The sequence below is a fragment of the Equus quagga genome, chromosome 2 (genome assembly GCF_021613505.1).
Source record: "Equus quagga isolate Etosha38 chromosome 2, UCLA_HA_Equagga_1.0, whole genome shotgun sequence".
Taxonomy (NCBI): Eukaryota; Metazoa; Chordata; class Mammalia; order Perissodactyla; family Equidae; genus Equus; species Equus quagga.
In genome coordinates this window covers 335,177-359,581 of record NC_060268.1, presented here as the reverse complement: position 1 = coordinate 359,581, position 24,405 = coordinate 335,177, and the positions used below count along the sequence as shown (strand labels likewise).

The window sequence follows — 24,405 nt, the reverse complement described above, 5'->3', positions numbered from 1 at the left end:
TAGAGGCGGGGCCTCTCGGGGTGGTTAGGTCGTGAGGGTGGAGCCCTCCTGGACAGGACCAGCGCTTTTATGAAAGAGACTCCAGAGAGCGTCCTCACCCCCTCCACCGTGGGGGGACCCCGCGAGAAGACAGCTGCCTGTGGACCAGGAAGCAGCCGCTCCCCAGACACCACATCTGCCCGAAGCTTGACCTTGAACTCCCAGCCTCCAGAACGGTGAGAAATAAATGTCTGTTGTTTATGATCCCCCCAGCCTGTGGTGCTCAGCCAAACGGAATGCTATGTCCTATGGTAGAGCAGCCCGAATGGACGAAGACCCCAGAGAGGCTGTTACTACAGCCGGAGCGAGCCCTGGTTCTCAGGTGTAGACCTTGTGTCTCTCAGGCTCATCTCATTATCTGGGTCACAAAGCCCAGCCACTTAGTGCCTACTGTGTTTGCAGTCCTTGACCTCCGCCCTGAGCCTCGTCAGGCGGATGACTGACCCCACATCTCACAGAGGAAGGAAGAGATGCGGAAGAAGCGAAGTCACAGACTTCTGCTGGGTCACACCTGGCACGTCTGGTTCCGCTTTCCGTCTCTGGTCCAGTGAAGCATTTCTGGCAACACCTGCACTTCACAGTCAATATTCACACCAGAAAGAGCACCGTTAATGCTGACCTTTGAGACTCACAGGTCCTTATTAACACCCGAGCTCAGTCCAGAGCCGTCTACAGCTCTCTGCTCTCTCTGCTCAGTAACAGACGTGGCAGGGCCTCAAACAGACTTTTGGTTCCTTCACGTTTCTTGAGCAGGAGCTGGCAGACCACAGGCCATATCTGGCTGGTTTTTGCATAGCCTACCAGCTAAAAATGGTTTTTACATTTTTAAATGGTTGAAAAATCTCAAAAGAAGAATGATATTTTGTGACCCATGAAAATAATGTGAAATTCAAATTTCAGGGTCCATAAATGGTTTCATTAGAACACAGCCATGCCCATTAGCTTTGTATTTTCTGTGCCTGCTTTCAGGCTACAAGAGCAGATTTGAGAAGCTCTGACAGAAACTGTATGGCCTGCAAAAGTGAAAATATCTGTCATTACCAGAAAAAGTGGTCATCTCCCAGCTTAGAGTGACTTTCTACTTGAACCTTGAGAATCACTTCTCAGGAACCCCGGAGGCAGCAGCTGTGAGGGCTCGAGCTCCACATGACTGACATGCAGCCGGTTTCAGAATTATTGGGGAAAACTGTGCTCGCCGGAGCCTTGGTGAAAAGGAAACCACCCAGAAGCTCAAATCCCGCCCAAGCAGACTCTGGGGAGGGTCTCGCCGGCTCCCGCAGTCGGCACCTGCCCCTCCGTGGCGGTTCTGTTGACGTCCTGTGGAAACTCCGCTTGCATTTACCACTAGTGACGATAATTAAAATGAAACGGGGCCTTGACCGGAGGAAGCTTCCAGATAATTCTTCTTTCTCAGGAGCACCCTCTGCCGGCCAGTCCTCAGAAAGCACCACTTGGTCAGCTCACATCTGCAGACGGGCTTTGCTGCCAAAGAAGCCAAAGGCGGATTCTGGTCCAGAGACAAGCGCAGGCTGGTATGGTCCCCACGCCCGGCCCAGGTTTTCACAGTACACGGGCATCAACACCCAAAGATACAGGACCTCCTCATGGTGGAACCTGGTCAGAGAACAAAAAGCCCTTGGGTGCAGACTAGCAACCCCGGGCTGGGTGGAGAGGTCTTGTTGAGTGGCGGCTCCGAAACCACCTGCTCCCAGGGCAGAGCCGACGTATTGATTGTCACCAAGAGGAGTCCCATGGTGCCTCCAGTGGGGCTGGGGGGCTGTTCTACCAGCATCCAAGGTCTGGCTTAGGAAGACCTTTTCCTGTTGGGGTAGGGAGGCCTGCCTGGGACTGGGCGAGGGTTACGGTGAAACAGTGTGGGACTGGTGGACACAGCGAGTAAGGCGAGTCCAGGAATGTGCACTGTCTGCTGATGGCTTGATGAAACCTTCCGGAAATTTCTACAATGAAAGAAAGGTTTGCAACTTTGCTTTTGCCAAGAGTCTCTGGACTAGTAAAGTTATGCTAGTGAAGGGGACGGACTAGTAAGGATGCGTTAACTAGACAGTGAGCCGTGAGGGGTTGGTGACAGGTGGCTGGGGTTCCCGGCTTCTCAGTGGTTGTTGATGTCTGAGGCCCAGTGTGGATGGATGGATGAGGGCAGAGCGGTGCCCCGTGACTTGTGTCTCAGGTCCTCCTCCTCCCGGCTTCCATGTGTGTTAGGGGTGAACGGGGAGGGGGGGGTTATTCCTCTTCACGTTTGGGGGCTATGAGTAGCCTGCGAAGGAAACCAGAATACTCACCCCAAATTTGTATGCCTCTTTGATGTAAACATTATTTTGAGCTGAAGGCAATAAGGAGCAGTAAGTGCAGAAAAAGCTCCCCCTTTCTGCCCAAAGGCAGGAAATGAATTCTCCTCTTACTGGAGACAGACCTACCAGCCCAGAGAGGCCCAGACGACTCTGTGCACAAAGCGTGGTAGCCTCACCTGTCCTCCTACTCAGGAAGAGGGCTCCCTAGCATTAGGGGGCCGCCCCAGCCCACCCCATGCCTCGTCAGTTCTTCACAGATTTTCGTTTCTTTGTCTAAAAGTATCAAAGCTCCTGCTATGGTCACTTCTTCAACCTCTTGCGGAGACACCTGTGTACAGGCAAAAACTCAAAAGAGTCGTATGCTTTTCTCCTTTGTCAGTGCACTTTTCAGAACCAGCCAGGGACCCTCAGAGGGTCAAGGGGAATTTTCCTCCCCTACATCTGCCAGGAAAAGGGTTGATCTCCGCAGGCTGCTGTGGTGCTGGTTTGACAGCAGCATCCGCCCCAGGCCCAGGAGCATGAGCGACGGCCCCATCCACTGTCGGAGGGAGGAGCCCTCATGCATGGGCACCAAGGACGGCGCTGGGCTTGGTTAGATGTGGGGAAAGTCAGGGAGACCCGCACAGTTGACATCAGAGCTGGGATTCAAGGGGTGACGAGAACTCACCCAACTGGGCAGGAGGGGCGGCCAGGAGCCCGCCAAGCCCTGTCAGGAGAGCTCCCAGCCTCCGCGTGCTTTGGGAAGGTGCAGGAGAGGAAGTTTGGGGCCGGGTACTCATCTGGAGGTGGTAGGCGGCCCCTGCAAAAGTCCTAGCCTCGGGCTGGACGGGCTAATGATTTGATCTGCCGTTTAGAATTCCGCCGCAGCTGCAGAGCGGCAGGTGGGTGCAGGAAGGACTAGCCAGCTGGGAAGCTGTTGTTGCAGCCATAGGGCAGGGCCCACATAAGAAAGCGGCTTCGAGGACCGAGGGGCAGAATCTGTGCACCTTGGCTACCCCTGAACGTCGGCAGGAGGAGGAGGGGCTTCCTGGCTTGGATGCTGCGGTGGACGCTGTTCAGTTAGCTGAGGGGGCAAATGCCAGAGAACAAGAGGGTTCAGTGTAGAAATAGTGGAAATACGTCCCCCCAAACACCCCCCTTTGGCATGAGGATTAGTTTGAGAAGCTGCAGACACAGGGGAAGCTCTGAAACCAGCGGAAGTTACCCGTCTGTAAGGGAGGAGCTCTCCCTCTGCCAGGGGCCTCCCTCCACACAGGTGAGAGGAGGCGTCGTCCACACCTCGGGCCTCTCATTCTAAGGCGCCGGCAGACTCAGGTCTGCACAAGAGCCTCCCTCTCCTGACTTTTCCCGTCACTTCCCCTCGACCGCCCCCCCACCCCGCCCTTTTCTGTCTTTTGCTGAAGATGGTCTTCCAGCCTGAGTCCTGAGCTCCTCCCGGAGAGTCCACATCTTCCCTTCGCGTCTCCCAGGTGCACGAAGTCACCTGTTAACTAATGTGGGCTTGCTTTCCTCTTGTTGATCTGTCTTTTGTAAGAGGGGCTCCAGCTGAGAAATTAGAAGGGTGGAGGAAAAATTTTTGTTCCCCCATCAAAGCGGTGCGTCCCGCTTGGGATGTGCTGGCTGTGAGCGCAGAGCACGTGGCTAGCCTGGGGGGAGAGGCGCGACTGAACGAGTGGGTTAGGCTTCATGAGAAGGTGTGAAATAGCTGGAGTCCCCGAAGGAGAGAGTGTGCACGGAGCACAGGGGTGGAGGGCCCTGAGGAAGTGCGGTCCCCACATGGCGCCCACGGCCCAGCGGACCCAGGGGCCTCCAAGTCCAGTGCGTCTCCCTCAGGGACAGCGTTCTCTCCAGGGGACCAGAGATCAACCTGGAGCGTGTGGGGGCGTCTGCCCGGCACACAGAGCCGTGGACCACAGAGAGGACTGTGCTCAGAAAAAAGGAGGAAGAGAGCTTCCCACCTCCAGGGACAGAGCAGGGAATTAGTTTTTATGGAACAGAGGATTTGACCTATTTCTTCCTCTGAATTTAATCAACTCACTGCCTGAAAGGTTGGGAAACAGTAGATGTGGGAGGAATTGTCCCACTGAAGGCGTTTCTGCAGGGGTACAGCCCTGCGAACTGCAGCGAAAGCAGGCGTGTCGACTTAAATAAAAATATTGAGAAAACAGCAGTGCAGGTAAAGTGTGAGTGCAGGAGAGTCAGAATGGCTGATCTTCAGTGAGTGTGGGGATGAAAAGGAAGCGACCTCACCTTTAGACTTACTGTGTGGTAGGGGTCAGGGCGGATGCTCAAAATTAGCAACCACAGGGGCAGGAACACTGCCCAGTCAGAACAGCTGCAGCCCAGAGCAGAACAGCGCTGGGTGGGGCTGGGGGCAGGGCCCTGTGGACAGCCCAGGAAACCACAGGGAAGAGCGGCTGTCCTCCAAGATCAGGAGCGAGTCTGTGCCTCGAACCCTCGCCCTGCGGAGATGAGAGCAGCTCGAGGTGCCCGGGACACTCGCATGGGAAGCAGGATGCACCTGTGCTCACCCTGGGCCCTCCGCCATCAGGAAACAGGGGGGCTCCTCCTGTTGTCCACGGCCTCCACCAGGCCCTCCATCCTCCCCTGAGGGCGGCCCAGTCTCCCCGGGGACGTGGCCCCCAAATATATGTACACACAGCTCTGCCTTAGACGTTTTTGGTTGTACTTCTTCAACAGATCTTTCTAGAGCGCTACTCTGTGCCCTGACGCTGAGCTGGATCCTGGGGACACAAAAGCAGTAAGACCCAGACCCCCGCCCCAGGAGTTCACCATCTAGTGGAGGGATGGATAAGAAATGACGGTGTGGAGCAGTGATGCAGGGAGGGAAGCTGCCCACGTGGAGGGACGCCGAACCCCACCACATAGATGTACACATGAATAACATGCATATGTGTGTACACACACGTCATGCGTGTATATGCAATATATGTGATGCATGTGGACTCATCTATACACATGTACACCTGTATGTGCACGTATGATACACGGATTTAACGTTAATCTTCACAAGCCTGCCAGGCAAGCACGATTATTATTCTCCTTTATCAGATCAGAAACTGAGGCACAGAAAGCTTTCCTAACTTCCAGGACACACAGCCAGCCAGTGGCAGAGCCGGGGTTTGAGCCCAGGCCATACGGTTTCAGAACTCGGGTTCTTATCCACTTTGCCATCCAGGACGGACGAGCTGAGGTGGGAAGGAGTGCGGAGAGGCGTCAGAGGTGGACGGCCTCAGACACACGCTGAGGATGCAACTTCACCCCCAAGGCGGCCAACTTGAAGGGCTTCAAGCAGAGGAGAGACGATTCTTTACTCAGTCATTGGTTGCACGTGTTTATTAAGTGCCGACAATACACTGGGTCCCACACACTGGGCCCTAGGATGAGAGGGGACAGGGTGGAATCAGGCCCTGCTGTCAGTGAGCTTGTCTTTGGCAGCGGAAATACTGACGAAAGGAACGATTGATCGAAACCATTGATTAACTCCAGACCGTGGCGGTAAGTAATGGAGGGCCGAGCAGACTCTGATGAAAGCGTGTGACCAGGGCCCAGCCTGTTTGGGGGGTCAGGGGCCGCCTTCTGAGAGCCGGCCTCAGGGCTGGGTGGACATGACCCAGGCAGAGGGCAGTGAGGAGCAGAGGTCGGAGGGAGTTCCGGGCAGAGAGAATGGGGCAGCATGACTGGTCACAGTGAGGAACTGGAGCTGGCACATGGAAGTCAGAGATTTGGGAATAGGAAAGTCAAAGAAAGAGCAAGCTTTATTCTTGGAAATGCTGAGTTGAGGTGCCAAGAGGACACACACCTGGAAATGTCCTGTGGGCACTGAGTACAAAGACTGGACAAGGATCTGGGCTTCAGGAGGGCGGCCAGCCCCGAGGGGACAGGGTGAGCATCTGCAAACACAGCCACAGGAATGAAGGAGGTTGCCGGGGGCTGTGTGACTGTGGAGGGAAAATGGCTGCGAGTGGTTCCCGAGGTGGACCTGGGGGCAAATACTCGAAATCTTGGGGCATCAGCTGTAAACCACCAGCTGTGTGGGGGACTTCCTCCCTCCCACCCAAACCCCCACGTCTTGGCTGAATCCCAAACACACAGGCTCACAAACAGACTCTTCGATTGATTTCCAGGTGAGGCTATGTATGCAGTTCGTGTGTGTGTTAAAAGTGTAATTTGGTGTATATTAAACACTTAATTAGACCGCAATGTTGACAAGGCTTGGTGTTCCTTGATTTTAAAAATTAACCTAAAGCTTCAAAAACTGGAAAGAATCTGAGCTCCCTCAGCTGCAGGGAGGCCTGAATGGGGGTCAAGACTTTCCAGCACCCTCAGTCTCCCTCCCAGCACTGCTCCCTTCGTTGCTCCAGGTCCTTTCCAAGAACAGTCTCCCACTCCGGGGGAGCTCCCCCAGCAGCCCCTAACGACACACCTTCATTCTCGGGGGGCCCTCCCGTGCCCCCTTTTTAAGCCAGAATCAGGAATTACTGAGTCTTGGGTGAAAGTGTACCAGGTGCAAGACCTTGTGGATCCTGATTCCAGGGTTTTTCTTGTGCTTCTTCAAGGAGCCCCAGCGTTCATTCAAATTCAGGGAAGATATTCAGACTAAGTTTTATTTGGCAACAATAAGTCGATCTGTGGTTTTCTTGTGTTAATCAGATTTTTCTGTGATTATATTATAGAGCTCAAAATTTTTTGGTTTTGTTTTTTAATTGCAATATAACTGATGTGTGACGCTGTGTGAGTTGATGGTGCACACGCCTTGGTTTGATGCTGTCTATTTTGCAGTACGATTCACTCACACCTCCATTGCGTCACGTGATCATCATTTCTCTTTCGTAGTGAGAACAATTAAGATCTAGTCTCCCGGCAGCTTTGACGTTTATGACTCAGTATTGTTGTCTTTAATCACTGTGCTGTCATTGGATCCCAGAACTCACTCGTCTACTAGTTGCAAGTTTGAGCCTCAGACAACATCGCCCCCAGGAACACCATCCTCCCCTCTGTTTTCATGAGTTTGGCTTTTTCAGATTCTGCATATAAATGAGATCACACAGCATCTGTCTGTCTCTGTCTGACTCACCTCGCTTTTAGGGCTAAATCTGTGAGAGCCTAGGAGAGTGAAGCGGAGAACAGGGAGCAAGTTTTGCTCCCATCTCTGCCGCTGATGCCGGTGACCAGCCCTGTGGCTTCGCTGCTTTCTTCTATCGACGTCCTTACTCCGAAACTGTGTGTTGAGAGCTCACCATGCACAGGCTTTGTGTCAGCACCGTGGGAAAGAAGGTTCTTGAGCCCCGGAAGTTTGATATGGGGGGAGGGGGGGCGGCTGGAGGACACAAGCACACCGTGGTTGTAGCACTGGCCAAGAGGGTGACAGTGGAGTGCCCTCCAAGGGGGTCACAGAGCAGGAAAGATGCCTCCCGGCACAGGGGGCCTTTGAAGGGCCGTGAAGGGTGGGGATGGCTTTGCAAGATGAGCCTGACAAGGGGGAGGGAAGGAAGGAGGGTGGGCAGCCGTGGGCACAGCATTCCTGGTGGAGGGAACAGCATAAGCAAAAGCACAGAGGCAGAGCAGTCTGGGAATTGTTCAGGCCATGCTTACCCTGTTATTGATCCACAATGCATGAAGTACAGAAACCGAAAGTACGCATTTAAAAACTTACACAGAAACTTGACAGAGTAATTTTATTTCTGTTCAAACTAAGAATAAGTGGAGCTTGTATAGTGTGTATCTTTTTAATTTCATTTTCTGGTGTTACATTTTTATCGTATTTTACAGAAGTATTGGTCTGTGGTCAATGGGAAAATTTTAAACTGATCCTTGTCACAGACAGTCCGAGGGGTGCCGGGGCCCAGGGGATGCCTGGTCTCTGGCTCCACACACAGTAAGGTGCGAGCAGACCTGGAAACAGTGAGCTCAAAGTGGCACATTGAGCCATATTGCGGGGACATAGTTTTGAGGTGATATAAGACTATTTGTGGGCTCAGAGAAATAGGAGGAGGATCCAAAATATGTGAAATCTTCTGATTTATGCGTTGGCTCTAATTTTTATTTCTTTTTACTAATTAGTATGGATCAAAGCAGACATGTCTGAGGGTCACCTGTGGGGCTCCAGTTGGCAGTCTTTGATGCAGGCACAGGGGCTGAGTTGCTCAGTGTCACAAGCTGCGGCAGAGGGTCAGGCTGTGGTCCCCGGGCCCCAGAGGCCCTGGGGATGGAGGTCTTGTCGCCGAGATGGCACAGAGCAGTGAAACGTCGTGAACAAACTGAGTGAGGCACAGCACAGAGCTGGAGACCTGGGGACATGGGGCCGGCATGGCAGTGACTCATGCACCAGCCACCAAAGACTGGACAGAAACGAGAACATGCAGCTGGTCAGCGAGGACACCGAGCTGCCCCGGCCACCCACTCCTTGGCACTGCAGAAGCTCCCCAAATTTCGGTGCAACCCCTAGAAAGAGGTCATAATGGGCTCAGAAACCATAAATTGTGGTTTGTCTCCTGCCGTGTGTGGGGGAGGTCCAGGCAGGAGTTGGGCTCACGTCTGGGTCTGCCGTCTTGCTTCCCCCAGCAACGCTCGGAATGGACTTCACTTCCCAGGCGTGCCCTCGAGGGGCCCCGTCATCAGAGCAGATCGATACTTTTCTTGAAAACCAAATTCCAAATACTTCCTGACTGTGAGGAAAGAGTGTGAAAACGGCAGTAGTCTCAGAGATGCGCGCTGCTGAGCTCTGAGGCCTACAGTAGCCGGAAAGTTGGGTTTGTTGGGGAAATAGCTCAAACCCTCATTAAGAATCTAAATTATTTATTCCTGCACAGTCATTAGCGGGACCACGAGGTCAGGTCTCCAGGTCCAGCAGTGCCACCAGGAGGCTATTGATTACAGCTGGAGAGGAAGGGACAAGAGACGGCTTGTCTTCGGCCCTGGCTAACACTGTGCCTGGCCCCAAGCATCGGGGACGGAACACCCAGTCCTGGGAGGCGGCTGCTGCCTTCGTCTGCAAGGCTGGAGTAGGAAGGCCCAGCAGGCAGGAAAAATAAGGAGAAACAAAGTGTTCGGTGGTGGTAAGTGTAAAGAGCAAAATTTTTCCTCCTTATTATGAGACCCCAACGCAGTCGCACATTCACAGTATTCTCCAGGGAGCTCTGTAAAAGGAAACGCGTGTGTGAAACTGCGTCCCCTGAGCCTGGAGAGGACCTGGGACCAGCACCTCGCTGGAAAACAGGAAGATCTGTTTGAATCAAGAGTCACAGTGCGGAGCCGGGCTGGTGTCCCGATTGAGCAACTGTGCATCCATCTCAGGCGCTCTCAGCCTCGGAGTCTCTCCATCCTAGCGGCTCTCCAGCTCTTCCGCAATGCCAGTGACAAACGGGGGCGTGAGGCGAGGCGTCCGCAGGACGACGCCCAGTGACCCACAGGGATGACTGAAAAGAGACAAGGGCAATTGGCAGCCGTGCACCCTCGTGGACCTCAGAATACGCAGATGGTGTGCACGGCTCTGACCGTCACCGTGACTGCTCGCCTTCCCGATGCTCGGCCTCCACCTCCCAGCTCCTCCCCCTGCACCAGCTGCACCTGTTCCCCACGGCAGCCAGGAGCATCTTAGATCCAAGCCACGGCTCGTCGCCTCTGTTACAACCTTCCAGGGCTCTCTCTTGCACTTGCAATAAAACCCAGGCTTCTTGCCACAGCCTGTGAGGTCTGCTGACGTGTCACAGATGAACAAAGCTGGACGCCAGCTACAACAGTGAGGACACATTTTAATCAGCTATAACTTTTGCTATAGGAAAGAGTCTATCGTGAACTGAACTGATCCCGGATTTGTAGAGGCGAATGAGGGAGTCAGGAGCGGGGCAGAGGGCCCACCGCAGTCAGGGTGGGAAAAATTACCGGGGGCCAGTCAGTGTAGATGCAATTGGGCCTGGGTTGGGCCTGCTGTGTTGCTGCTGGCAGCCATCGGTGAGGGTTCTGCCCTCCCAGAGACTCGGAGGGCCTGTGGGCCCACCCAGGTGTTGGCTGGAAGAAACAGCCAGTCTTCCTGGCAGCCTTGAATGTGCCCAGCAGGCATGGGGCTGGGGGCACCTGAGCTATCAGAGGCCAGGTTATTGTTCCTCCAGGTCTTTACAGGTTTGGTCTCGGCCAGGTCGAGGAAGGGGCTCAGAGGGGCCTGGCTAGAGTGTGGCTGAGGAGAGAATCTGGTCCCTGCCCTCCCCACCTCACTCCCTCCTCACAAGACCCTCCACCTTCCCAACACACTGATCTGCCCTCCCTCCCCGCTAGAGGGCTTTTGTGCTCACGCTGGTTTCTCTGCCCCCCTCTGTCATTTGGACGTCCGTACCAGCGCATATTTTACGATGCAGCCTGAATGTCGCCTCCTCCCAGATACCTCTGCTGATGGCCCTACGGAAAGTAGGCCCTTGCTGTTCATCTCTGTCTCCTCTGCCTTGTTACTGTTTTCTGTCTTCCTGTTGGGCTGTAAACTCCATGAAGATGAGGATCAGGTCTCTCTTCATCATCACTATATCCCAGAGGTCTACCATCGGCCAGAACAGGTAAATAAAGACCTGCCGAATGAAACATCGACGCAGAATAACCAATAACCATTCTGTAGATAAGAGAAACAAGGTGAGTTTACTTGAGTCAGTGTGAGGATTATAACCTGGGAAGGCCTTTTCCAGAAAGGAGGAAAGCGTTCCGGAGAAGCATGGGTTTCAGCACAGTCTTACATCTTTTTAGAACAAAAGAACATACAGTGAACACACCCAGGATACATTTTCAAAGAGGTATTTAGCACAAATCAGCAGGTCAACATGACCCTGATGTTGGAAAGGACTAATCCAGACGTCACCAACAGGGCGTAGGAGGGGAAGTCTGCATTCTTATCAGAAGGGTGCATTCTTTAATGGATAAGCAGATGGACAATATGTGTTTGACAGGCATACACCAGGCTTTCTAGTCCAAGCCGAATCAGTTTTGAACCCAAATACTTACCCCATATACCTCAACATGTGAAAACCTCTTAACAGAATGAATGAATGAATGAATGAATGTTCTCCACCCTCACCCAGGTCTGACTTCCCCCAAAATTGACCCATTGTGAACTGCCTGGGACTTTGCATGTCATTTGAGCACAGAATAGTTCTGCGAGACTTTGAAGCAGAAGGCAAAGAATCTTGTGTTCCTGCATCAAATCAGAATGTTACTGAAAAGGTCCTCGCTCTGAGAGCCCGCATGGGATGAGGGCAAACCTGCAGGATTTCACTACCCCCGCCTCCGCACAGCTCGCAGGCCGAGCACCGGGGCTGTGGTCTGCAGGCAGGAACCCTAGGAAGTCTGGCCCCAGGGAAGCTGCACGTGGAGCCCACCAGGCAGGACGACGCCTTGGACAAGACGACCAGAGGTCCCCTGAGCAACCTGACCTCCCGGCCCTGCCCGCCTGCTGGCACCCCAGAGGAGGACCCGCTCTCAGAGACGTGGACAAAGGGAAGTGGCCCAGCCTCGGCGGGCGTCTCAGACACACCAGATTGGCCTGGGGTTCATGGGGTGGGGGGGAGAGGCAGACAGGAATGGGAGTGTCCATGGAGGCCTCAAGGCAGCCTGTCTCGGCTTGACCGCATGTTGGTCTGTGAGAGTACGAGGTCTGCCTCACTCCCCACTTTCACACATTCAGAGGTGGCCTTTCTAGAACGTTTCCAGGAAGCCTCACGAGCTCTACCACCCAAATGCTGATCTGTCACCCCAACCCCCACCCTGCCTCTCCTGCCCACTCCTCCTGGCCTTTTGGGACAAGAGGACGCCTCATCCTCTTTGCTCTTCCAACCACTTTTCTAATGAAAGCCACTTTTCCATGGCTCTCCCCGCTCCCGTGTGTGTGAGACCCAGGCTTCCTGAGACTCAGTCCTCAGCCCTCTCTGCTCTCCAGGGCTTCTGGCAGCTCATCCTGACAGTTTCAGCTACAGCTCTGTGCTGATGACTCCTTGGTTGACATCTCTGGTCTGGACCAGGTGCTCAGGCTCACCCCTGAATCTCAGGAGTGTTTGTGGGTGTAGGAGAGGAACCAATCTTCCCTCTACCCTCTGAGTTCTTGGCTGAGGCCCCGTAACAAAAAGCTAGATTAACAAGAGAAAAACAGTCTGTTAGTGGCATGCAGTGCACATCATGCAGAGAACCTGAACCAACATAACTCAAAATGGAGGCCCAGAATCCAGCCTGTAGAGTGCCTTCCACAGAGAACAACACTGTGCAGAGGAGTGACAGGACAGGCAGTCTTGGTCTTCCAGGGCGGCAACCGTGGGCAGGGAGAGGCAGCGCAGGGAGCAGTGGAGAAGGTCCGTGTGCAGAGTCCTCTATCGCCCTGGGCTGATGAGAGTCTGTCTCCAGGAAAAGGAGAGTTTAAATCTTGCCTTTAGGCAGAAAAGGGGGAGATTTTCCTGGGTTTGCTGCTCCTTAATTGCCTTCAGCTCAAAATAATTTTTATGTCATAGGCACCTTTTGGGGGGACATATTCTGGTTCCCTTCATGGGCTACATCTTCCATCACCGCAAACCCGGCATGTCCCAAACTTGACCCTTCGTCTTCCCAGCGGGAATGCACGCTCCTGTCTCTGTGCCCACACCATCTTCCTCAGATCCTGACACTCCTGAGGTCACCTTGAAGCCATCCGTCTCCTCTTCATCCCATCTTGCATCCACCACCTCTGCGGGTCGTTTCGGTGAACTCGCTCTGGACTTTGTCCTCCAGTTAGGACTATTTCCATGGTAAGTGACAAAACCTCAACCCTACCTGGCTCAGCACCAGAAGGAAGGTAAGGGCTCACATGTGTGTAGAGCCAGATGCTGCCCTTGAGAGACGTCCTCAGGAGCCGCCCTTCTCCTCTGGCCCTGCTGTTTCTGTGTCACTGCCGTCAGGCAGGCTTCTCCCTGCGTGCCCAGCTGCATGCTCCCCGTGACCGAGGACATTCCGACCCGCCCCTATTCCATGTCTGCTGTGACGCAAAATAACCAAGAACCATCTATAGAGAAGAGAAATAAGGTGAGTCCATTACGAGCCAAACTGAGGATTCTAACCTGGGAAGGCCTTAGACAGCGTTCCTGAGAAGCATGGTTTTCAGAACAGTTTTGTATCTTTTTAGGACAAAGAACACACATTAAACACATCCAGGATACATTTTCATCAAAATTTCAAAGAGGTATTTAGTGCAAATTAGCAGGTCAACATGACCCCGATGTCAGGAAAGGGACTAATATGGCGTTACCAAGAGCGCTAGAAGTGGCAGTCTGCATTCTCATCTTGAGAGGGGGCATTCTTTAATGGATGAGCAGATACACAATATGTGTTTGATAAGCTATAAGCCAGGCTTTCTAGTTCAAGCTGAATCACTTTTGAACCCAAATAGTTACCCCATATACCTCAATATGTGTAAACCTCTTGTCACTGCTATTAAAATTGATCTCTACTGGCCTTGTTATGCTTTTAATGCTAAGTCATGAAATTCCAGAGCCTGACCTAAAAAAAAAAAAAAAGCAAGTCTTCATAATGAACAGAAAGTCTGAGAAAGAGAGGAGGGAGACGTTCTCTCCCCGGGGCAGACCTCTTTACAGTTAACACTTGTTAGAAAAGATCTGATTTAATGGGGCGTTAACTTGATAACATTCACTAGAATATCAAACTTGTTTTTCTGTGCAATAGGGACTTTGGCAGATATTCCAAAGTGTTACCAGTTTGTTCTGTTCACTGTCTTTGGAAGAACAAGTTGAACACAGAGGTCTGGTAAAACTGCTAAGACTTTAAAACATGTTGCAAGTTGTGAAAATGAAACCAGAGCAGCCTGTGTCTCTGACTTGTTTTCTTATTTGAACACATTGGCTTGGTAATCACTTTGAAATTGCCACCTCTGCGTTTCTGAAACCATATAAACTCTTGCAAGCATTTTAGGCTTTGTGGGCCACGTGGTCTCTTTTGCAACTGTTGATGCAAATAATCCATAACCAATCTATAAATCAAAATTGGGGTGAGTTTATCATGACTCAGATCTGAAGACCACATAGCCCAGGAGAGTCTTTTCCCAAAGGAACAGAGCACTCCAAAGAAGTGGGGTGTACAGGGTGGTTATACACCATCAGAGAGCATGCATCACCCGTGATCGGAATGTCCCTTTTACAATAGTCACGAGATTGCTTTGTCGGCACAGCAATTCGGTGAACAGAGCAGGTCTGTGGTCTTGAGGAGAGGGGTCACAAGGTGAGCACAGCAGGTCAGTAATTAATCCTTAGTTTAGGGAGAGATGCTTGTCCTAAGGAAAGGGGGACGTTACATCCCTATCTTTAGGGGCATCATTCTTGTATTTGGGATGCAGTAAATATTTAAAGTAGATATCCAATACATGCCCGACAGGCCACATCAGGTCCTTTTGGAAAAACGAGGTCAGGCCGGATTAGTTTTACACCAAGTAGCTTCTTCAGATACTCCAATATATCCCATTGCTTGTCATTTATTTATCACAACTATTCAAATCTGCCCTCAAATCTGCACCAAAGCAGCCAGTGAGAAATGGGTGTGGCTGTGTTTGGACACCACTTTACTTATGGACATGGAAATGTGAATTTCATATAAACTCCTGTCATGAAGTAGTCATGCAGCACACGACGTTTCAGTCAATGACAGACCGTGTATACTACAGGACGACAGTCCTATAAGATTAGCACCATAAAGCCTGGCGTGTAGTGGGCTGTACCATCCAGGTCTGTGTAAGTCACCCTGTGATGTTCATACGATGATGAAATCACCTAAGGATGCGTCTCTCAGAACGTGTCCCCGTCATTAAGTGACACGTGACCATATTCTTCCTTTGATTTTTCAACTCTTTTTTTTTAAAGATTGGCACCTGAGCTAACAACTGTTGCCAATCTTTTTTTTTTCTGCTTTTTTCCTCCCCAGATCCCCCCACTATATAGCTGTATATTTTAGCTGTGGCATGTGGGAAGCCGTCTCACTGTGGCATGACGAGTGGTGCCATGTCCACACCAGGATCCGAACCAGCGAAACCCTGGGCCGCAGAAGCAGATCGCGAGAACTTAACCACTTGGCCACGGGGCCGGCCCCCGATTTTTCAACTATTTAAAAATATATAAACCGTTCTTCTCTCTCATCTGCACTGAGCACTCTGTCTAGCACTGTCTTCCCCGTTTATTCACAGGGCTAACTCTTGACCTCCTTCACGTCTCTACATTTCACCTTCCCAACGAGGTCTGACAGGCCCATCCTGCACCATTTCCCACTGCCCCCACGTCCACTCCTCATTCAGCTGACCTCGTTATGATTTTCCCACAGGACTTATCATCTTCCAAAGTACTAAATAACTTAGTTATAATGATACTGTTTCTCTTCCCTTGCCAGATGGCAGTCTCTCCCAGGGCTTGGTTTTGCGTCTAGGTTCACAGATGCGTCCAGGGCGCCTAGAAGATGGCCTCGCAGGCAGAGGACAGTTTTACAACTTTGCTGAATAAACAGGTGGACTAATGTCCCAGCAAACCTCGATCAACTATTAGACTGGAGAGCAGTTCGTTTGATGATAAAAGTTGGTTTTCCCTTCTGCAAGTGCATTCAGATACTTCATTTAAGACAAGCCAAAGGACTCCTTCAAATGTGCGCGGAAAAAGACAAAAAGACTTCCAAATAAAAAGAGGTTGAATGCTTACAACCTCCTGTACTTCTTTTCCAAAATTAGCTTCGTCCTCTGCTCAGGTCTGGTGGGTCCCTCTCCCTACTTGGGGTGGCCATGGCTGGTGACCAGACAGTCTCAAGTGGCTACACCTTAGGGCCTGAAGAAGGGAGACAAGGTCAACTTAGTTTTTTGCATTAAAGGATCAATTCCAGAAAACAAGATTTAAAAGCTGCTTTTCCAAGCTTTGGGAAGAAATGCGTGACGCACAGTTGCATATCCGTGTCCCTTTATCACCTCCCTTCCGTGGGCAGCTCGTTTCCTCCTTCCTTTCGGCGGGTCCTCCATCAATTGCCGGCCTACCGAGCCACCGCGTGCGGTCACGGCAGCGCCCCCAGAGCCGGGCCTCTCGTGCTCCGCGGCCTCTGGACGGGAGGCCGCAATGTGACCGCACACACGGCCTTGTGCGACCCGGCGCCCTGGCCCCACACCACCGTCCGCCGTCGCCCCGGGACCCCCGGGCTCGCCCGCACCTGCGGCGCGCGGACGCGGACACGTGCGCGGCTACACGTGGGAGCGGCCCCTGGGCGCCCGCAGCCCGCCGCCCGGCCAGGCGCGCTCCGGCGCGTCCCTCCGCCCTCCCCCGCCTGTGCCCCCGGCCCAGCCCCGCGGCACGCCCGCCCCGCCCGCACTCCGGGAGGAGGTCTTCAGCCGGCCACGCTCGCCTCCATCTAGAAGGCCCGGGACGGAGCGCCGGCCGCCGGGGCGGCGCGTGTGGAGGGGCGGGAGCGCGCGCCCGTGTCGGTGTGCGCGTGTCGGTGTCCTGCGCGCGCAGCCGGGGGAGGCCGCGGTCCCGGGACCCTCCGACTGGTCCGCGGGAAGCCCGGGCCTCGCGCCGCCAGCCAGGCCCCCGTGGCCCCGGAGCCGACGACGAGCGCGCCGGAGCCCGGGACCGCGACCCCGGCCAGGCGGAGGCGCCGGCCGCGCGCAGCGCCCACGGCGAGCAGTGGCGCCCGCCCCGCCGCGTCTGTTCCTGCGCGACCAGGAAGCGCACAATAAAATTTGCTTGAGCGTCGACGTGCGCGACGTGGCCCCGCCTCCCTGGCCCGAGCCGCGATTGGTCGGCGTGCGCGGCGGCGGCCGGCCGGGAGCCACGATTGGCGGAAGCCACCGTCACTCCGGGGTGCCCCGCGCCGGCCCGCCCTCCGGCCGCGTCGCCCACGCCTGCGCGCGTCCCGCTCGCCTCCCGGTCCCGGCGGAGCCCGGGCCCGAGCGCAGCGGCACCATGTTCCGGCGCAAGCTGACGGCCCTGGACTACCACAACCCAGAGGGCTTCAACTGCCGGGGTGAGCGCGCCCGGCCCCGGCCTCGGCCCGCCCGGCCCCCGACCTCCGGCCCGCCCTGACCCCGGACCTCCGGCCTCCGGTCCCCAGACTCTGCGGCCCCCGGCCCCCCCCCCCCCCCGACCCCCGGCCTCCCCGGCCCCCGACCCTTCCGCCTCCGGTGCCCAGACTCTTTGGCTCTCGGCCCCGGACTCCGACCCCAGCCCCGGACTCCGACCCCCGACCCTTCCGCCTCCGGTGCCCAGACTCTTTGGCCCCCGGCCCCGACCTTTCGGCCTCCAGTTCCTCCGCCCCTGGTCTCCGCCCGACCGCGGCGGCTCCGTCTGGGCCCGGGCTCCGTCCGCCCCGCCGTGCGCTGTGGGCGGCCCGGGAGTCGGGGTCCAGGCCGGCGGGGCGGACGGGGCGGCCCTCGGCCTCGCCCCGGAGGTGTGCTGCGTGGACGGCGGCGTGTCGGTCCCCTCCGGGCCGAGCGCCGCGGCGTGTCTGGTTCGGCCAGGTGTCCGCGCGCGGACGTTGCCCCGTGCCCCCCCTCCGCCCTGGGAGCCGGGCCGCGCGGGCGCCGTTTCTCGCCGTTTCCCCGTCGCTGTCGGCCGCCCTCCCCGCAGCGCGCGGCCCCGCGGCCCCGACTGTCGCCTGGACGCGAGGCGCAGCAGGTGCCGCCCGCGGCCGCCCGCCGGGCCGGGGCTTGGGCTCGGGCCGCGGTGTGGACGCGGTTTCGGCTCCGCTGGGGGCCGCGCGGTCACCCGCTGTCGGGGGTTCGGTCCCGCGAAGGCGGCGTGCGGTCCCGCGCTTCGAGCGACGCGTGTCCTGTGCTTGTTGCAGATGAGACGGAGTTTAGGAACTTCATCGTGTGGCTTGAAGACCAGAAGATCAGACACTACAAAATCGAAGACAGAGGGAACTTAAGGAACATCCACAGCAGCGACTGGCCCAAGTTCTTTGAAAAGGTAACGGCACGGAGAGCTGTCCCGAAAGTCATATGGAGACGAGCTTGGAATTACTTTGTTGTTTGAAAATAAATGAAAATGGTAATGATCCGTGTCAGAAAAGCTGCATTTTAGGGATTTAACTTTTTCTTAGCGTGTTTCTCTGTTTTTAAAGCAAATTATTTACCAAACTTCCAGTACTAGATAGAAATAGTTTCGTACAGAAACACTGCGAGGTTTCAACAGTGACACACATTCTACAAATGGTAAAAATGGCCCAAATTAGAATTTTTACATTAGAATAAAAACGTAGCAGTAATACAGTTAGAGTATTATATTAACGTAGGACGTTACTGACGTGCTTGAGAATTAAGATGATGTCTCGTTGATGTCTCGTTATGCTTACGTAAGATACACAGATGTCACGTGTTGTGTACAATACAAATAATCTAAATTAAAAAAAGGTCTGTATGTGTGACTTATTGTGGCCAGAATAGTTGTCCCATTGATGTAGTTTAATTTTGGGAACATTTTTAGAATTATTTTCAAATTAGAATAAAAATCGATATTTTACAGTATCATTATTTACATTAAACATTTTCATTGCCTACGTTTGTTACTTTGATGAGTAAGGTATTTCGTTTTAAAAATATGAAAAGCAACTAAATTTTTCATTTGCTGGAGAAAAGCGATTAGGTACCTGACTTTCTCCTTAGAATTAGAGATTTTATGAATTAGAGAATTGTGTAAGTTACACACTAGCCCTGTGACCACGGGCGGGTTTACTACCCTTTCTGTGTCTCAGTGATGTTGTCAGTAAATGGGGTAATACCATACCTGTGTTGGGTGGCGTGTGCTGTTGGTGAGTGAGTGAGGCGCACCTGTTCACAGAGCTCGTGCTGTGTGCTCGTTGCTGCCATCGCCTCTACCACCACCGTTGCTACCCTGGCTTATTTTCCTTTGCTTTTAAAAAGTATCTTTGAAGTTTTTGATAGTCATCTTAAGACGAAATATATTGTTAGGATTTTATATTTGTTTATAGCAATCGTATCTTACTTATGGTTCATTCACGTGTACCGGACAGTGTAAATTTCCACGTGTGGAAGGGTATTTGAAGAATATAAACACTCTCTGATGGGAACGCCAGAAGCAAGTTGCAGGATGCTGAGAGATGTTGGCACTTGCCGTGCAGACAGGCATTCTCCTGCACGTGGGCTCTTGGAATGATGACAGCGTTGCTCAAAGCGTATTTGGAACTTCTTCTAGAGTAACTTTTAGCTCATGAGACATCTTTTGAATACCCTTGATGTTGACAGTTTTCACACTTGGAAGGTGGACTTGGGTTTTGCATCGTGACCAAATCTTGTGTATGGGGTGTTGTTTTTAAAGCAAGGGGATACAATTTTTGTTTAAAAAATTAGTTACAGCTAAAAAGTGCTGGTTCTTTAACTATTTCCAAAGAGGAGTTCCAGCAGTTTTGAGTGATAGCATTGTTGCTAGAGTCAGATTTTAAACTCCTCGGAGACTCATGTGAAGGACGGTGCTCATTTGGATATGCAGCTTCGGCTTTTATTATAACACTTGGTTTGCATTCCACGCATGTGTCACGCGGCTTGCTGTGTTCAGTGGCATTCTGTGATGCAAAAGCTAAGGTTTAGGTAATAGTTGGTTTCTTTGTATGTCCTCTTTTCTAAAGTCCTTTCCATTTAATTGCTCTGCGTGCATTGAGACCTGATCAGGAAGTCTGGGTTCAGGCCCAGGTCCAGGTTGTGCTACATCGGCAGGGGTGAACCTATGGGCCCCAGTTTTCTGTGAGATGAGGAAGTTGTTCTGGGTCTGCAGTGCCCTACCTTGGAATCTGCAAAAGTAGAAATTTTAAAAAGCATGATGGAAGTGCTTAATTTTTTCTTAAGTGGTACACTGAAACGTTCCCTTCCTTTGGGTTATACACTTACATCAAAAGTTTAGTAATGTGAGGGCTGGCCTGGTGACGTAGTGGTTAAGTTCTTGTGCTCTGCTTTGGCAGCCTGGGGTTCCCTGGTTTGGATCCCTGGTGTGGACCTATGCACCGCTCATCAAGCCATGCTGTGGAGGTATCCCACATAGAAAGTAGAGGAAGATGGGCACAGATGTTAGCTCAGGGCCAGTCTTTCTCAGCAAAAACAGGAGGGTTGGCGGTGGATGTTAGCTCAGGGCTAATCTTCCTCGCCAAAAAATAAAAGTAAAAAAGTAAGTTTAGTAACGTATATGTTAAAAGAAATCCATAGAGATCCAAAGGTGTCATTCAGCTCTACCGTGTTGCGATTCTTTGTCTTTATAGTAATAATGAAACCAGATTTTCTTTCCTCACAGTACCTCAGAGATGTTAACTGTCCTTTCAAGATTCAAGATCGACAGGAAGCAATTGACTGGCTTCTTGGTTTAGCTGTTAGACTTGAATATGGAGATAACGGTATGTTTTGTGGGGAGTGTGTACTTACAGAGAGGGAGAGGAATGATGTGAAGGGGGAGTGGAAAATGGAGGAAACTAGCCAGTTTGTGTTTCTTTGTCCTGCATTTTATCCTTGTTCTTGTTAAGTTTCATACGTCGTCATCTCCCTTTTCAGCATCCATTTAAAAGTTTACTTTTTGTTCATAACCGTTCTACTGTGTCCAGCTCCAAACCCCCAACGCCCGAATCGTCTAGGAAGGAATGTTCTTTTCTAAAATTAGAGTCTCTCTATTATCATCAGATGTTAATAGAAGTCCTGTCTCACCGGTGCTTCGATTGTTCTTTTAGGACTTGGAAACGGTGTCTTCTCACACAATAACCTCACTTCAGGTTTGCTGTCTCCCATAGTCTGCACCTTAGCTTTTCAGGTTAGATGTTGTTTGTGTCCCTGAACTGATAGGATTTCAGAGTGTTGGTTGCAGCAGGTAATTTTACAAGAGGCTAAAACACACATCTAACACCAATATGCACTATGGGCCAAACTGTATTTATTATGTTTAATGTTGTTTTTACAGACACTTGTACTGGAAGCTTTTGAGCATTGGTATCTTTGGTAAAAGGAATTTCCCAGTAAACTCATTGCCTCTCATTAGGCCGTTTCATTTTGAAAGGCCTGGCACCATCTGAGTGAAGATCCGACTGCCTTATCTTAGCTCCGTCCCCTGCGTTTGTCCGTTCTCTTAGGGGGCTCTCAGTTCCAGTCCTCTTGATCATTTGCTTTTGAAGCCTTTTTGTTTCTTTGCTTCTGCCTGTCCCTCCCGTCCTGTCTTTTCCCATCTCTGGTGTATCTTCTCCCTTCCCACGGTCTGGCACCAGTTCAGGCTCTTGTCACTTTCTGCTCGGATTCCTGTGATGTCTTTCAGACTAGTCTCCCTGGCATCACCCTCTGTTCTTTGGCGGCCTGAGCTTGTTTGAAACGTAAATGTGTTAGAATGCTGCGCTTGTTTCCTAAGAACAGCTCCGGTTATGTGCTAGATCTGTTGCTTCCCAGTTCTCTAAAAGGAACTGCGGGCTCCTTAGCCTGGTGTTCAAGGCCTTTGATAGCTGGTGTCCGGTGTTCCTTAACAGACATCCAGCCAGACCGGAACAACGCTGTTTCCCGTGTGCAGCCCGGTTCTGCCCTCGCTGTCTTTGCTTACGCTATTCCCTTGGCTTGTGTGCCGTCTCCGTCTGTCTCTTCATGTCTGAGTCCTGCACGTCCTTGAAGATTCAGCTCAGAGGCCACCCAGCGGCAGTAGTGGTTCTTTCTGAACTTTTTAACTCTATACCCTTTAAGTCAGCCACCACTGTCCGTTTTGCTTACGTCTTACTTACCCCACCACATTGTAGGCTGATGCTCAGCTAGTTTCATCCATGGTACCTGTTAGTTTCCTGCTGCTGCTGTAACAACTCACGCTGCTCAAGGACTCAGAACACCAGTTACTATGTCACAGTTCTGGGGTCAGAAGTCCCACATGTGTCTTTCTGGACTAAGTCGGTTTGTCAGTGGGACTGCTTCCTTGTGGAGTTTGTAGGGGACAGTCCATTTCTTTGTCTTTTCTGCCTTCTAGAGAGGCTGCCTGCATTGTTTGCCGCTGGCCCCTTTATTTTCAGCTCTAGCAGCATACGTCTTCCAGGCTGTGTGCCTCTGCTCCATGGTCATGTCGTCTCCAACTCTGGTCCTCCTGCCTCCCCTCATAAAAACGCTGATTGTGCTGGGCCCATCTGGATAATCTACCAGCATAGTCTTCCAGGCTGTGCCCCTCTGCTCCATGGTCACGTCGTCCCCAACTCTGGTCCTCCTGCCTCCACTCGTAAAGATGCTCTGTGCTGGGCCCACCTGGATAATCTAGGGTAGCCCCTGTTTCGAGGTCTTGGGTTTAGTGCGTCTGCAGAGTCTGTTTTGCTGTGTGGGGAGCATGTGAGTAGGGTCCAGGGACTGGGATCTGGACCCCTTTGGGCGGTGGGCGGTCATGGTGCTCGCTGTCCAGTACCTGACATAGCTTCTTTTTTTTTTTTTTAAACTTTTTATTAAGCTTATGATAGTTTACAATCTTGTGAAATTTCATTTGTACATTATTGTTAGTCATGTTGTAGGTGCACCACTTCATCCTTTGTGCCCTCCCCCCACTCTCCCTTTCCCCTGGCAACCGCCAATCTGACGTAGCTTCTTGATGCAGTAGACAGGCTTGTTGACTTTCATCAGTGTCTGGCAAGTGCTGGGCAGGGACGTTCACATACAGTGACGGGGAGCGTCAGCCAGCTGTTTTCTGCTGGTTCCCGCACGTAAATTTCTGAACCTTATGGCAGAAATCTTAAGGAAAGCTTGAATTTTTCTTTGCTTTCAATTTTAGTTTAAAAAGAAAATACTTGTGATTTGTTCCTTTAGAAATAACGCGTGACAGCGTTAGTTGACTTTTAGGGCCTTTAGCAAAGTTCTCTTCTGTCTGAGTTGGTGGAAACTCTCTGTTAGATGGTTTGTAGCAAAGTATTCTCCAGCTTTTCAAAAGTGTTTTTCAGCTATTCCCAGATAAAGTTTAGTCATGTCTCCATTTATTAATCTTACCTTATTTATTCCACTTGTCCCATTTTTATAATGCTTCAAGTTAGGTTCCCAGGGCACCAGGATCACTCGGTGTTGTGTGGTTGCGTGTCCCTGCGCATGGCTGAGTCTTCAGTGTGTCACTTCTCGGGGACAGCATGGTCCTTTTAGTGAATCAGAAAGACTGAGTTTGTGTCTGAAATATGGTAAATTTTTCGATATTGAAAAATTATATTTGAATTTTACTTGAAATTTTAGTTGAATTATAAGTGAAAAGTAAATGGTATCAGAAGTATATTAGAAGTGTAAACTAGAAGACAAGTTTTTATTTGGTCTCACAACTCAGAATTGCAAGGACAGGCTCCTTTGGAAGAGGGTTGAGGTGATGCTTTCCCTTCAGCAGGAGGCGCTGTCGCTCCTCTGCGGCTTTACCTTAACGCATCGCCTTCTCACCAACTTTTAAGTTACTTTAAAGTTTTATTCTTATTTGGTGAAACCGTTGTGAATTTTTATTATTTGTGCCTTTAACATTTTCTAAAGCCTTTTGCTACCTTGTCAATTAAGGTAACTAAAATCAGACTTAAATTTTTTTCTTATAACTTTTTTGGCATAATTTCAGATTTACAGAAAAATTGCAAGAATAGTACAAAGAACTTTCACATACCTAGATTCTGTAAATGTTAACGTGTGCTTCATTTACCTTACCCTTCTCTCTGTATGTACATACACTACACGGAGCTTTTTTCTAAACAGGTGATGCTAAGTTGTGGGTGATTCTCTTTTGCCCTTAAGTCCTCTGTGCACATTTCCTAAAAACTACCTTGTCTTACATCCCTGCAGTACGCTACAGTACACTGTATCAGTACCCTACAGTACATCAGTACAGTACACTACAGTACAGTACACTATGTACAGTACACTACAGTACAGTGTACCAGTATACTACACTGTATCAGTACAGTACAGTACACTATGTACACTACAGTATATCAGTACACTACACTATCTCAGTACAGTACACTACAGTACAGTATACTATAGTACAGTATACTATAGTACAGTACACTATGTACACTACAGTATATCAGTACACTACACTGT

General features: G+C 51.6%; 1 protein-coding gene and 1 long non-coding RNA gene across 2 annotated transcripts in view; one reads left to right on the top strand and one right to left on the bottom strand.

Moving 5' to 3' along the window:
* Positions 1–8,061: 8,061 nt before the first annotated feature.
* LOC124236247 (uncharacterized) lies at positions 8,062–15,251 on the bottom strand. Its single transcript, XR_006887672.1, has 3 exons — positions 10,702–15,251; positions 9,939–10,102; positions 8,062–9,787 (listed from the first exon to the last, which is right to left on the bottom strand). It is a non-coding gene; the product is annotated as an uncharacterized LOC124236247 (long non-coding RNA).
* Positions 15,252–17,216: 1,965 nt separating this feature from the next.
* RTRAF (RNA transcription, translation and transport factor) overlaps positions 17,217–24,405 on the top strand; it is a 15,571-nt gene continuing 8,382 nt past the window's right edge. Inside the window, exons 1-3 of the mRNA XM_046655096.1 lie at positions 17,217–17,369; positions 18,189–18,313; positions 20,645–20,744. Of these exons, the coding sequence (XP_046511052.1) occupies positions 17,309–17,369; positions 18,189–18,313; positions 20,645–20,744 (286 nt within the window). The 5' untranslated portion in view covers positions 17,217–17,308. The remainder of the gene's footprint in view (positions 17,370–18,188; positions 18,314–20,644; positions 20,745–24,405) is intronic.